The sequence below is a fragment of the Globicephala melas genome, chromosome 2, assembly GCF_963455315.2.
Source record: "Globicephala melas chromosome 2, mGloMel1.2, whole genome shotgun sequence".
Classification (NCBI taxonomy): domain Eukaryota; kingdom Metazoa; phylum Chordata; class Mammalia; order Artiodactyla; family Delphinidae; genus Globicephala; species Globicephala melas.
The window spans coordinates 34,986,782-34,999,677 of record NC_083315.2 but is presented as its reverse complement, the minus strand read 5'-3'; the positions used below and the strand labels follow the sequence as shown (position 1 = coordinate 34,999,677).

General features: G+C 41.1%; 2 protein-coding genes across 4 annotated transcripts in view; both read left to right on the top strand.

Annotated features, from left to right (window-relative positions):
- The window catches only part of SH3GL3 (SH3 domain containing GRB2 like 3, endophilin A3), a 145,764-nt gene that overhangs the window by 98,558 nt on the left and 34,310 nt on the right, over nucleotides 1-12,896 (top strand). For all 3 annotated transcript variants that reach the window (XR_004044046.2, XM_030878498.2, XM_030878499.2), the window contains 2 exons: nucleotides 7,118-7,251; nucleotides 11,289-11,447. Coding sequence is in view for 2 of the 3 variants with exons in the window: in XM_030878498.2 (XP_030734358.1) it covers nucleotides 7,118-7,251; nucleotides 11,289-11,447 (293 nt within the window). In the remaining variant the exon portion in view is untranslated. The remainder of the gene's footprint in view (nucleotides 1-7,117; nucleotides 7,252-11,288; nucleotides 11,448-12,896) is intronic.
- Nucleotides 647-2,674, top strand: LOC115864608 (ubiquitin-like modifier-activating enzyme 5). Its single transcript, XM_030878491.3, is given in 2 exon segments — nucleotides 647-1,444; nucleotides 1,446-2,674. Coding segments are annotated over 2 exon segments (1,212 nt in total). The 5' UTR covers nucleotides 647-716; the 3' UTR covers nucleotides 1,930-2,674.

Sequence of the window (12,896 nt, the reverse complement as noted above, 5' to 3'; positions counted from 1 at the left end):
CATATAAATAAATAAATAAAAATTAAAAGAAAAGTAATACATGTTTATCGCAGGAAGTTTAGAAAACATAGGCAAGTAAAATAAAGGAAAATGCCAGCATCACCCATAGTTCCCTACCCAGTGATGGGCCCAATTACACACTTTGCTGTATATCCTTTATACCTTTTGTTTATTCTTATATATATATTCACATACACCTTTAAAAAAATTAAAATGGGGTTATAGTATACATACCCTAATTCCCTTTTGTAATCTGCTTCTTCCCACTGGCTGTAGCGTGGTCCATGTCATAAGACAGTCTTCTACCACATTGTTTTTAAAGGCTGCATAATAGTCCATGTATCCACCGTTTGTTCCATCAATCCCATTTAGGGTATTTAGATTTTTCTTCTTTATGTGAAAAAAAAAATTACATAGCATTTACGATAGGCACTTTCATGGATAAAGCTTTGGGAATATCCAAGATTATGTTCTTAGATGAAATTCCTGGTAGTGAAGTTGCTGAGACAAGAGTATGCTCGGCTGGGAGGCCCACGGGAGCGGCGGAGATTGTCAGTCCGGGAGGCGCCGGGAGGGCTTCCTCAGGGTTGTGGGCTAGGAAGGCCGTTGCGAGGTGCCTCCTCACGTACCCCTCGCGGGCCCAGCAGGCCAACAGCGTGGGGCGGCGGCGACGTCGACGACCGGGGCTGGGAGCACTGGCGGCCAGGGTCGCAGCCATGGCCGAGTCTGTGGAGCGGCTGCAGCAGTGGGTCGAGGAGCCGGAGCGGGAACTGGCCCAGGAGAGAAGTCGCCGGGCCCTGGGGGGTGGCGATGGAGGAGGCGGTCGGGCCTGCGTCGAAAAGATGAGCCCCGAAGTGGTGGATTCCAACCCCTACAGCCGCCTGATGGCATTGAAACGAATGGGAATTGTAAGCGACTATGAGAAAATCCGTACCTTTGCTGTAGCAATAGTAGGTGTTGGTGGAGTTGGCAGCGTGACTGCTGAAATGCTGACAAGATGTGGCATTGGTAAGTTGCTACTCTTCGACTATGACAAGGTGGAACTGGCCAATATGAATAGACTTTTCTTCCAACCTCATCAAGCAGGATTAAGTAAAGTTCAAGCAGCAGAACATACTTTGAGGAACATTAATCCTGATGTTCTTTTTGAAGTACACAACTACAATATAACCACAGTAGAAAACTTTGAACGTTTCATGAATAGAATAAGTAATGGTGGATTAGAAGAAGGAAAACCTGTTGACCTAGTTCTTAGCTGTGTGGACAGTTTTGAAGCTCGAATGACAATAAATACAGCTTGTAATGAGCTTGGACAAACATGGATGGAGTCTGGGGTCAGTGAAAATGCAGTTTCAGGGCATATACAGCTCATAATTCCTGGAGAATCTGCTTGTTTTGTGTGTACTCCACCACTTGTAGTTGCTGCAAATATTGATGAGAAGACTGAAACGAGAAGGTGTTTGTGCAGCCAGTCTTCCTACCACTATGGGAGTGGTTGCTGGGATCTTGGTACAAAATGTGTTAAAGTTTCTGGTAAATTTTGGTACGGTTAGTTTTTACCTTGGATACAATGCAATGCAGGATTTTTTCCCTACTATGTCCATGAAGCCAAATCCTCAGTGTGATGACAGAAGTTGTAGGAAGCAACAGGAAGAATATAAGAAAAAGGTAGCAGCACTGCCCACACAGGAGGTTGTTCAAGAAGAGGAAGAGATAATACATGACGACAATGAGTGGGGTATTCAGTTGGTACCTGAGGTTTCAGAAGAGGAACTGAGAAATTCTTCAGGTCCAATTCCTGACTTACCTGAAGGAATTACAGTGGCATATACAGTTCCCCCAAAGCAAGAAGATTCTGTACCTGAAGTAACAGTGGAAGATTCTGGTGAAAGCTTGGAAGACCTCATGGCCAAGATGAAGAGCATGTAAATAATGGACTGGGCTGTATTTTATTTCCTGTGTCTAAACCTGTTCCCTAGCAATTAAAAAAAAATCATTTAAAACTGAGAAAACTTAGGGCAACATCAGTTGATGTATAATCTTCACTGAACTATTATATTTTTAAAAAATACTGTGACTATTGCTTGTTACCCGCCCCCCCCCCACTTCAACTAAATCAGAAACTCTCCTAAAACTCATGTTTCATTCTAGTAAGAAAACTTCAAAGGATTATTGCAGGCAGTTATAAATCTTATTTAAAACTTAGCCATTGAACTGTTTTGGCCTTTTGGGAGGGGTGGGAAGAAAGGACCGATTTGATTTGCCTGAGGCCATGGACAACAGAATAGTGTGTGGTCAAATATAGGGAAAGGACAAGAGGTACAACCTATTGATTCGAGCCAGCAGGCATCTACTCATTGTGTTTGGAATTGCTCTCTACAGGAAAACTGCCCACGACTACTAACTTGAGCAATAATGAATTTCAAATAGTAAACCTGTAAAATAAAAACATCCTTTCAAATGTTCCCTGATGAAACACAAGCTGAAATACAGTCATTGGAAAAGTTTGTAAACCTCTGAATTATATATTCAAAACAAGACAGAGGCAAATAAGAGGAAGCTTTCTTCATGGATAGACAGATAAACATATTTTCAGGATGTACAAATTCTATTTCTGCACTGATTAAGAAAAAGCATATCGTCTGTGGAACGTATATCTGAGTCAGTGTGCTTTATTGAGGAGCAAAAGATAAATTTAGGCTAAGATCATCTAAATTATACCCATCATATGGGCTACCTTCTAATACTTTATTTTATTTAAATTTGATTCCGTGGGTAATTAGATATTGGCAAAGGTTTGTCCTGGGTAACAGACAATAAAAGAGGTCTAAATTGCCTCTGCAACGACTGACATGTATTTTTTCACAGGGAAGAGTAACATTTTCCCTGATCGTGACCACGAAGTCGTAATTTGATAAACTGGTTTTCTCTGGATTTTGCATACAAATAATGAAGGCTTAGAGAACCTTGTTTGAAATAAATTCCTAATGGTTTGGAGACTAATAAAGACACATGCATGTGTAACCATTATCTGTAGGCTGGTACTATGCTAGTCTCCTATTTTGATGACTGTTTTGCTCTGAAAAGATATAAATGTCTAAATTCTATCTCTAGGAGGAAAATGTCATTAAAAAATTAAAAATGCATTTCCCACTTGTAAAGTAAAATTCTAAAAATAATTTCAGAAAGCCCCAAATATCAAATATGTTTAATATATTAGCTTTGAGATTTTAGCATACTGTGATTCTTATGTTTAGAATGATGTCAGGAAAGTATGGGGATAGTTTTTCTAGTCTTGAAACATATTTACGTTGCCTTAGTAGATCATTTGTTGTTTAAAATTTTAGTGTAGTCATCTGTAAAATAACTTTTCTAGTTCCTAGAGATGCTTTGAATTTCAAAAAAGAAATGCAATCTTTCTAAGTCCCACTCCTTTGGTATACAAATTTGGTACCTCTGGTACACTAATTTGGTAGGGCTTTACTTATAGGTTTATATAGTTTGATAAATAGCTAGAACCTACTATCCTTTTTTTAAACAATTTTTATTGGAGTATGGTTGATTTACAATATGTGTTAGTTTCAGTACACAAATTGAAACAGTTATACATATTAGAACCTGCTATCTTCTAAAGACCTTTTTTCTGTTCTTAATTTGGCACTGTACCCTGCTGGTGTCTTATACTGTACCAAATCTTATCTAATTTTTTTGTCATATCTTCCATTAAAGTTATTATTTTAGCAGAAAAAATCTGGTGACAAGTATCTTTTGTAACCTGGAGAGCTCTCTTGACAACCTGTATGCCATGAAAACCTGTATATGTAGGCAGCTATGAAAAATTAATCATCACTGGATTTTACATTACTAAATAAACTCATTAGTGCTTGACCAGAAAAAAAAAAAAAAAAAAAGAGTATGCCCGATTTTTCAGGTGTTTGAAGCATAGTCCCAAATGACCCTCCAGAAAGGTTATACCATTTTGACACTCCTGCCAGGAAGGTATGAGAGTGTGTTTCTCAGCACAGGTACTAACTCTGGGAATTGTCTTTTTAGTTTCCTTTTAAATAACTGATAATTTGATTTATAGCAAATAAAACTGATATCTGGGCGCTGTTTTAACTTTATTTTTTGGATTATGTGTGAGGTAGATTTTTTTTTTCACGTTTGTCATCATCTTTGTGAATTGTATATCTGTGTCCTTTGCCTATTTTTCTGTTAAGGTGTTCATTTTTTTTTTTTTCTTACTGGTTTATGAGCTTTTTCAGTGGTCAGGATACTTGCTTTTTGTCTGTCTCATATGTTGATGAAGTTTTGCCCCAGGTAGGCATGTACCTTCTGATGTTGTAGGTGGAGGTCATTTTAATGGAAGAAGATATTTGCTTTTTATTTAGTGGTGCTCATTGGTCTTCTTTTATGGTTTATAGCTTTGGTATCATGTTTAGAAAAACTTTTCCGCTCCTCCCCGCTTCACTAATAAGCTGTGTAAATGTTTATTTATACTTTATTTTCATACATATGTTTTCTTTTCTTACCTTTAAATTCCCAAGCTCCTGAATTTAATGGATGAGTACTGTGCAATAGGGTTTTCATTTTGTGTTCTTACAAATACATAGCCAGTTGCCCTAACATTTTATTGAAAAGTTCAACCTTTTTCTGCTGATTTTCTATAACTTTTTTGTTATAAAATTTTATATATTTTAAGTTTGTTTCTGGTCTTTCTCTTCTGTTTTCTTGGTCTGTACCCTGTTTTGATCAAGTGTCATGTTGTTTTAAATATTGTCATTTTAAAATATATTTTAATATATTTAACTAAAATTTCCCCTAGATGTTATAAAAATTTCATGGACATACTCATCTGTTTTATTTTTCCAGATGAAACTTAGAGTCATTTTAAGTCCCCTCTACTAAAAAACAAGAAACTTTTTAAATTTTTTTTTTTGCTTGTAGGATCTTAGTTCCCCGACCAGGGATTGAACCCAGGCCCTTAGTAGTGAAAGCGCTGAGTCCTAACTACTGGACCCTCAGGGAATCCCCAAAAACCTTATTAAATTTTGATTGAGATTACTTTAAATTGATAAATTATATTGGGTGTGAGTCGAATTTGATATGTTAAATCTTCCGGGAGAATTTGGCACGTTTGCTACTCATGTAGTGGTAGCAAAGCAAGATATGGAAATTGACGATTCCGGTATTAGGCCATAGTCATTCATCTAGGAAAATGGGGGGAAAGTCTTTTGAAAACTTAAAAAAAAAATCCCATATGTTAAAACACTAGTTAGTCACAGAGGGTAACAGTATCCTTCAGAGCAGTATAATGTGAATTTTATTTTATTTCCTGGGTGAATGGGGCCAAGATGGCCTATTCCTTGTCCTGAAGGCTGACCAGTGGAGGGAACAGGAGAGACCGCCAGGCAGGCCCTGACATCCACGGACAGTCCTGCAGTGCGTCTGGTCAGGTGACAGGGCAGGGGATTTGAAGGGCAGACAATTTGGTAGCTTCCTAGGTACCCAGTGAGAGAGAGCTGACATCAGGAGGGCATTAGGAACAGAGGGGTTGCTTGCTGTTCTGAGGGAAAGACTGTGCTGTCGGATGCTTTCTTCTTGGGGCCACACAGAAATTTCCTCAAGGGCAGAGACCTCCACTGGTGGAGGCTGAGTCCCACGTCCTCGTGGAATTGGAATCTTGAGCAAGGAGAGGGGGTATCAAACCCATGGAGGTGACAGCTAATATTCAGAATGTCACCTTTGGCGCCTTGTAAGAAACATATTTAGAAATGTTTTCGTCAAAGCTAAATTAACTGACATTCTGGGGTGTGGGCACTGGTGGCAGAGTGAGCAGTGGGGTCAGAAGCCATATCCTCCATTTCTGACCAGCTGGGCAGGAAAGAGTCCTCAGGCCGGGAAAGGACGTTCTCATTTCCATCTCAGAATGAGTTAGAACCAGACTCTGGGGAGTTAGTTAAGGAGACACAGCCTCCCAGGAGGAACAAAGCTACCCACGCGCCACAATGGAGTCTCGGTCAGCTGTGGTTTGGAGTAATGGTTTCCACTTACATTTTGCAAGGTCCTGTGACATACACTGTCTATGCTATTCCTTAAAAAAAATAAAAAGTGAGGTGAGGTGATATTGCTATCCCTGTTTTACAGATGAATCAACTGTACGTGCCTATGACTCGTAGGTGAAACAACTTGAAGGTCAGAATTAGCTAGAAATGCAAATTCTTGGGCTGGGATTTCAGGTCTTCTTCAAGCCTGGGAGTTGAGAGACCCCAAGCTCTAACTTTTTATGAAGACCCCAACTACAGGAAAAAGAGTTCAGTTTAGTGCAGCATTTCCCAGACATGTCTTCTAGAAAACCTGCAACCCTCATAGTGCTCAGCTACCAGGATGCCTGCTTTCAAATCACTGCAGGTTAGCGGGTGCCGAATACCAGGATTTAATCCAGCTAAAGCTGCCCATCGCTGCCCAAGTCTGGCATGTCTGGCCTGGACCTCACTGCAAGAGCAGACCCTTCCCACCCTGCTGAAAGGCTGTCCTGTGTGACACTGCCAGACTTTCTTTGACATCAGAAGGGGTAGGGAAACTTAGAACCATCTCAAGAATACAAGGAGTGGCCTCAAGAAGACCTAGCAGCTAGAAGCTGAGATGAGGTTTTGTTCATTTATTTCTGTTGTAATCTTTATTGGTTAATACTTAACCCCTGATGAATGAATCCTTTTATTGTTTACAAAGACGGATTTTGTTCTTGCGCCTCTAAGGAACCCTTGGTGCCAGTTCACAAAACTACCAGTTTAAAAAAAGAAGCTTTAACCCCATCTAGTGGCTGATACGGTAAGTGCCTCAGTCTGTCTGAGCCTCAGAGTTTTATTCTAGAGGTTTATTCTATGCGGTGGAGAAAGTGCAGAAGTAGTGAGGAAAATGTGGAAAATATTTAGAAAGACTTTCTCGTTTTTACATTTTCTTTTCTCTGGGTCAAGATTCAAAGGTCCCAGAGTTGAGGACCTTGTTACACACCATTGATCATCACAAACTTTTGGGAAAAAATTAAACAAATATCACTGTTAACTTAGAGTTAGGTCTGCTAAAGAACCATTTTTATTTGTATTTTCTATTGAAGGCAATGCATTGATAGAAGTTGGCGAATCCATGAAGCTAATGGCTGAGGTGAAAGACTCTCTTGATATTAACGTAAAGCAAACTTTTATTGATCCACTTCAGTTACTACAAGACAAAGATTTAAAAGAGATTGGGGTAAGTTTTCTAGGCTATAAATCTGCCTGTTGCTATTTAGTATGATGTTTATACTATTTAAAATCATTAGAACATTTCTATAGCAACTCAGTGAAAGCATCATCTTATTGTGGGTGTTAAAAAAATAACTCAGTTATGTTTACTTGGCTCATTGGGAAAGAGTCCCAGGATCAGTTAGCCCTTGATTTTGTACCTTATTGAAGTCAGCTAGAAGCCAAGTTCAAGATACCTATTTCTACAGTCATTTCTCACATAACAAAATGACTGCATAACTTTGTACTGGATTTTTTTAAAAGCAATCTTTATTTTTCAATACCTTTCTTTTTTTTGCCACACCCCACGGCTTGTGGGATCTTAATTTCCCGACCAGGGATCGAACCCGGACCATCAGCAGTGAAAGCACAGAGTCCTAACCACTGGACTGCCAGCGAATTCTGTGTATTGGATTTTTGATTATCAAAATCATACCATACTAGCTGCATCTTTTTTTTTTTAGCATCTTTATTGGAGTATAATTGCTTTACAATGATGTGTTAGTTTCTGCTGTATAACAAAGTGAATCAGCTATACATATACATATATCCCCATATCCCCTCCCTCTTGCGTCTCCCTCCCACCCTCCCTATCCCACCCCTCTAGGTGGTCACAAAGCACTGAGCTGATCTCCCTGTGCTATGCGGCTGCTTCCCACTAGCTATCTGTTTTACATTTGGTAGTGTATATATGTCCATGCCTCTCTCTCGCTTTGTCATGGTTTACCCTTCCCCCTCCCCATATCCTCAAGTCCATTCTCTAGTAGGTCTGTGTCTTTATTCCTGTCCTACCCCTAGGTTCTTCAGAACTTGTTTTTTTAGATTCCATATATATGTGTCAGCATACAATATTTGTTTTTCTCTTTCTGACTTACTTCACTCTGTTTGACAGACTCTGGGTCCATCCATCTCACTACAAATAACTCAATTTCGTTTCTTTTTATGGCTGAGTAATATTCCATTGTATATATGTGCCACATCTTCTTTATCCATTCATCTGTCGATGGACACTTCGGTTGCTTCCATGTCCTGGCTGTTACTGGGCAGCTACATGGAATTAGAACACTCCCTAGCTGCGTCTTTTGATATGCTGCACTAGTGATCGTTATTTTCCATCACTTCTTAAGGAGATCAGTACCTAGGAATCAACATGTTGTATCAGGAAAATGTTAAAATGGCCCTCCAGAGCATCCATGGGAGCTTTCAGGGACCTGTAGGTAATCACATGCCACTTGCTTGCTGGTGCTTTTGCAGATATGCAGAAACAGTCTTGAGACTTCTACCCTGTCAGGGACTTCTACTCTGGAGGGACAGGCTGCATCGGGACCTTCTTTGGGCACCCCCTGGGGAAGCTGCCCAGAAGACCTTCCTGGTGGTGCCTTGAGGAGTGATCTGAATGCAGCCTGGGCCAGCTTGGAAGTCATCCAAGCCTTGGGGATGTCCCCTTTTCCTTTCTTCAGGCCCAGATTCTCATGGTGTGGTCCCTAAGCAGCATCAGCATCACATGTTAGAAGTGCAAATCCTTGGGCCCTATTCCAGAGCTCCCTAATGTAAAGTCCTGGATGCCCTTATAGGCATTTAGAATTTACACCAAAACCAAAGGCTATGGAGGGGAATTCAGGAAGACTGAAAGAAAAATGAAAGCAACTGTTCAGGAACTCCTAGGATATTCTGCTACCCGACCCCCCACCCAGCCTCCCCCCCCCCCCAGCACCCTCCTCAACTCCTTACTCCCATTGCCCTCTTCCCCTCAGGCCAGTCCTCCACTGGGCCTCAGAGTCCATTATCCTCATCTCCTCAGGGCCTTTGCCACATCCGGCATCCTCTCTCCGGAATCTCCCTTCTTCCCCTTTCTCTCTATAGGCTTCTTCGGGTTAACGTTTAAACCCATCAGCACAGCAGCCCTTGACTCCCGGCTTCACATCTCGGCCCCTCCAGTCCACCCTCCACACTACAGCCAGAGTCTTCCTAAGGTACAAGCCCCCAGTAGCTGCCCACTGACTTTGGGGGTAAAGATCCAGCACCGTAGTCCCTAATTCCTGGCCCCTCCTTCTCTCTCCGGGTTGATCGCTCACCCCTTCCCACTTGAACTCTCTGCCCAGGCCTCAATGAATTACTTACAGTCCCCAGGGGGTGTTTTGCTTTGTGCTCTCTTTTTATTCTTTGTCTTTCTCCTTTTCCACCTTCTCCTGGCTAAGTCATCTCACATTGCAGATCTCAGCTCAGATGTTCGGTCCTTGGGGAAGCTCTTGTTCTCTCCCCGGCTTAGTCAGGTGCTCCTTCTGTGCCTCCTGTGCTGTGAGCATCACTGCTTCTCTTTTTCTATTGTTTAGCAGCAAGTGCTTTGGCGTAAGGAGGCATGTTTTGTTCACTTTTGCATGACTAGCGCAGCCTTTGTGCTCACAGATTATTATTGAACAGATGATTCTAGAGAAGAGACATTCTGTGTTGCGGGGATGCCAAAACATCTTTCCCAAATGCAGAACCTTAGAACCAAATACCTCCTTTGCTGACATACATCATATGCCATTTCTTCTTGTGCTGCTGACCTTGAAGAAAGCTGTACAGAAAGTCCACTGGACGACATTGCTCTTCCACTTGACCTGGTTCAGTAGGGTAGCTAGTCATGGACACAAATGTGGATCCTGAGCAGTGAGTGGGAGAAATGTACAAAATACACATATCCTTAAATGTTTCTCCCTATGCAAAAAAATAATTTTCTAAATGGTGTCTCTTGTTCTTCAACTCTGGTTTGATAGAGAAACTGTATAAATTTAAACTTAAATCCTATAGATGATCAAGAATTAAAGAGTCTAGTATTCAGAAGGCTTTTCATAGTCTCAACTGTGCTCTATATATCTTGGACATCTGGAGTGGAGAGCCTGTTCATTTAACACATGACTGACATATCTGTACAAGGTCTTGTGGACTCAAAGGGCTTCTATAAATGTTTCGTCACCCACATGTAGCCAGACTAAGCCTGGTTGTGCCCGTTTACAGCCACATATGTGGAGGCACAGAGGGATTCAGAGACTTGCCCAGAGTCAGAAGAACGTGTCAGAAGAGAGATGATTCTGACTTTTTGTCCTATATACTCTTCACCCAATCATTATGGAGGTTAGAACCAGTGCTTCCCACTAAAAAGAATAGTCAAGTTACCTACGTGCTTCAGTGGGACAATCTGTTTTCACATACACTTTCAATATCAAATATCTGTTTTCCAGAGGTTATGGTCATAAACTCCCTTGCCCTGTGCAGTTATCCCTTCTATAGTATTTCTGACATGGGATCCCTCTACTTGAACACAAACTGTGATGGGAAACTTACTACCACACAAGGCACTGCATTCCACGAATGGACACCTCTAATATTTATACTTGTTTTACTTTGTTAAAGAGATCATATTCTTCAAAAGAAATTCCATCATTTCAGAGGTTGCCTGTGAGCATCTGTCCTCTGTATCACATTCATCGAGGGCATTTATTCAACTTGTTCTGTAATTGTTTGGGAACTTTATGGAAGATGCATAAGTATTCTAGAGGATACTAGAAATTTGTGTTTTTATAATCTACTTCTTAGTGAGGAGTTGACAGTAGTACCAAAAGAAACATACTTTTTTTGGATATAGTTAATTTGGTTGGAAATTATCTGGACATTAATGGAGCCTAAGTGAGGGGTCCTATAGAGAACCTTGGAAAATTAATCTGCATACTGATACTGCATCTTTATGTTCCATATAGACACTCATTCATTCTGTCTTCCATCCATCCATCCATCCATCCATCTGTCTACCCATTCATTCATTCCACAAATATCCCTTGTAGACCGGCGGTGAAGGGAGCCTCTAATAGATGATGAGTGCGTGCAAAAGAAGTGTAAGGTGGGATCCTGCCCCCTAGAATTTATGCCAAGAAAAAGCAATGACTATTTTCACAGAAATGCTGAATATTTCTTTGTGCTGTGTTTGAGCATCACAGTTCTCTAAAGGACCACTTTGTCTCTTAGCATCACCTGAAAAAGCTGGAAGGCCGCCGCCTGGATTACGATTATAAAAAGAAGCGAGTAGGTAAGATACCAGATGAAGAAGTCAGACAAGCAGTAGAAAAATTTGAAGAGTCAAAGGAGTTGGCTGAAAGAAGCATGTTTAATTTTTTAGAAAATGATGTAAGTATTTAAACCAAACAGGAGACTTTAATGTGAATGAAAACATTGACTGTATGACTAGGGTCAGCATGTTGAGAAGCTCTGGAGCCTTAGTTGTTACATAGTTTCCAGAATTTTCCATAACCATTATCTCCTGCCTAAGAAATAGCTTCAGATACCCAGCAAGTCCTGACTCAAATCTCAGATCTGGAAAAGTCCTGTTGATCCTGGAATTGCTTCAGAGATGTGCTCGGGTTGGCCCTGGGGAGGTGGGGTTGTCTTAGAAGTGCATCGTAGACCAGCCTTTGTGTTTGAGGCCATAGCATTGGTGGTTTTGCAGGAGAATAGAAAGCCCAAGTCATGTGGTAATTTGCAGTTTTGCTAAGACTGTGAAGAGCGCTCAGTGAGGCAGATGTTTGAGGAGGAGCAGCTCTCTTGGCTAGTGGGAGAGCCTCACTCATCACCCAGCTCTCTGATGCCTTTACTTGTCATAGTGAACCTTTGGGATATAAAAGCATGACCTAAGTTTTTCAGCTGTACCATAGTGGTGCTTGTGAACTTGGGGATTGTGAAGGTCTTGACACATACCCCTCAGAAATGCTAACATCCTATCGTACCGTGATTCCTGCCACCAGCTCTTATTTTATTTGTCCAAGTAAAGTTAGATTAAATGTAACTAAAGAGGATGGTAACCCCCAAGTGGGCACCGTGAGGGCTGAAGGCCACCCTTCTTTGCCTTGGCAATGAGAAGTCACTTGGCATTTTTTACTGCCTGATGGGAAGAGCCCTTGGCCACCTGCCCCGTTTGGAGTTCCCACCCTAAGTCCAGCTTCTGTGATGCCACGAGCCACCTCAGCCCAGCATTAGCTTCGGACCTATTGGACTTTCAAACCTGTTGGAACAAGTCAGAGGGTTTATTTTTCTGCAACACTGTGTTCCACTTCTAATAATTGATTAAAAGGTACATTGAGGTCTTGCATCTTTCAAGTCAAGTCAAACCAAATGTACTGAGCACCTTTTATCTGCCATGGTGTTGTGGGGGAATTACGTCCACTGTTGACGAGACATTAACCCTGGAGGAAACAATGTGAAATCCCCATGATTAAACCTCAGTACCAAAAAGTGCATTCTGTTATGCTTCTCCTTTAAATATCTTACCAGGTTTTTTTTCTTTTACATCTTATGAGAAATGGGAAGAGGGATAACAGTTTTCCCTGTTTTTCTTTGTTGTTTGCTTTCCCTTAAAAATAGAAATTTCCTTGAAATTATCCCCGAGCAATAGGCCATTTGTCTTGGATTGCCATATTTGATTTTTTCAAGTGTGAGGTATCAGATGCATGTATTCCTTATCAGGCTGCAGCAAACATTGCCCTTCCAGTCCTGGGTACTTTAGAGGTAGATTTAAACTCTGAGGTTGAATCTCATGTGTCAGACGTGCTGTCTAACCCACGCGCTTTATGCATGACCTTT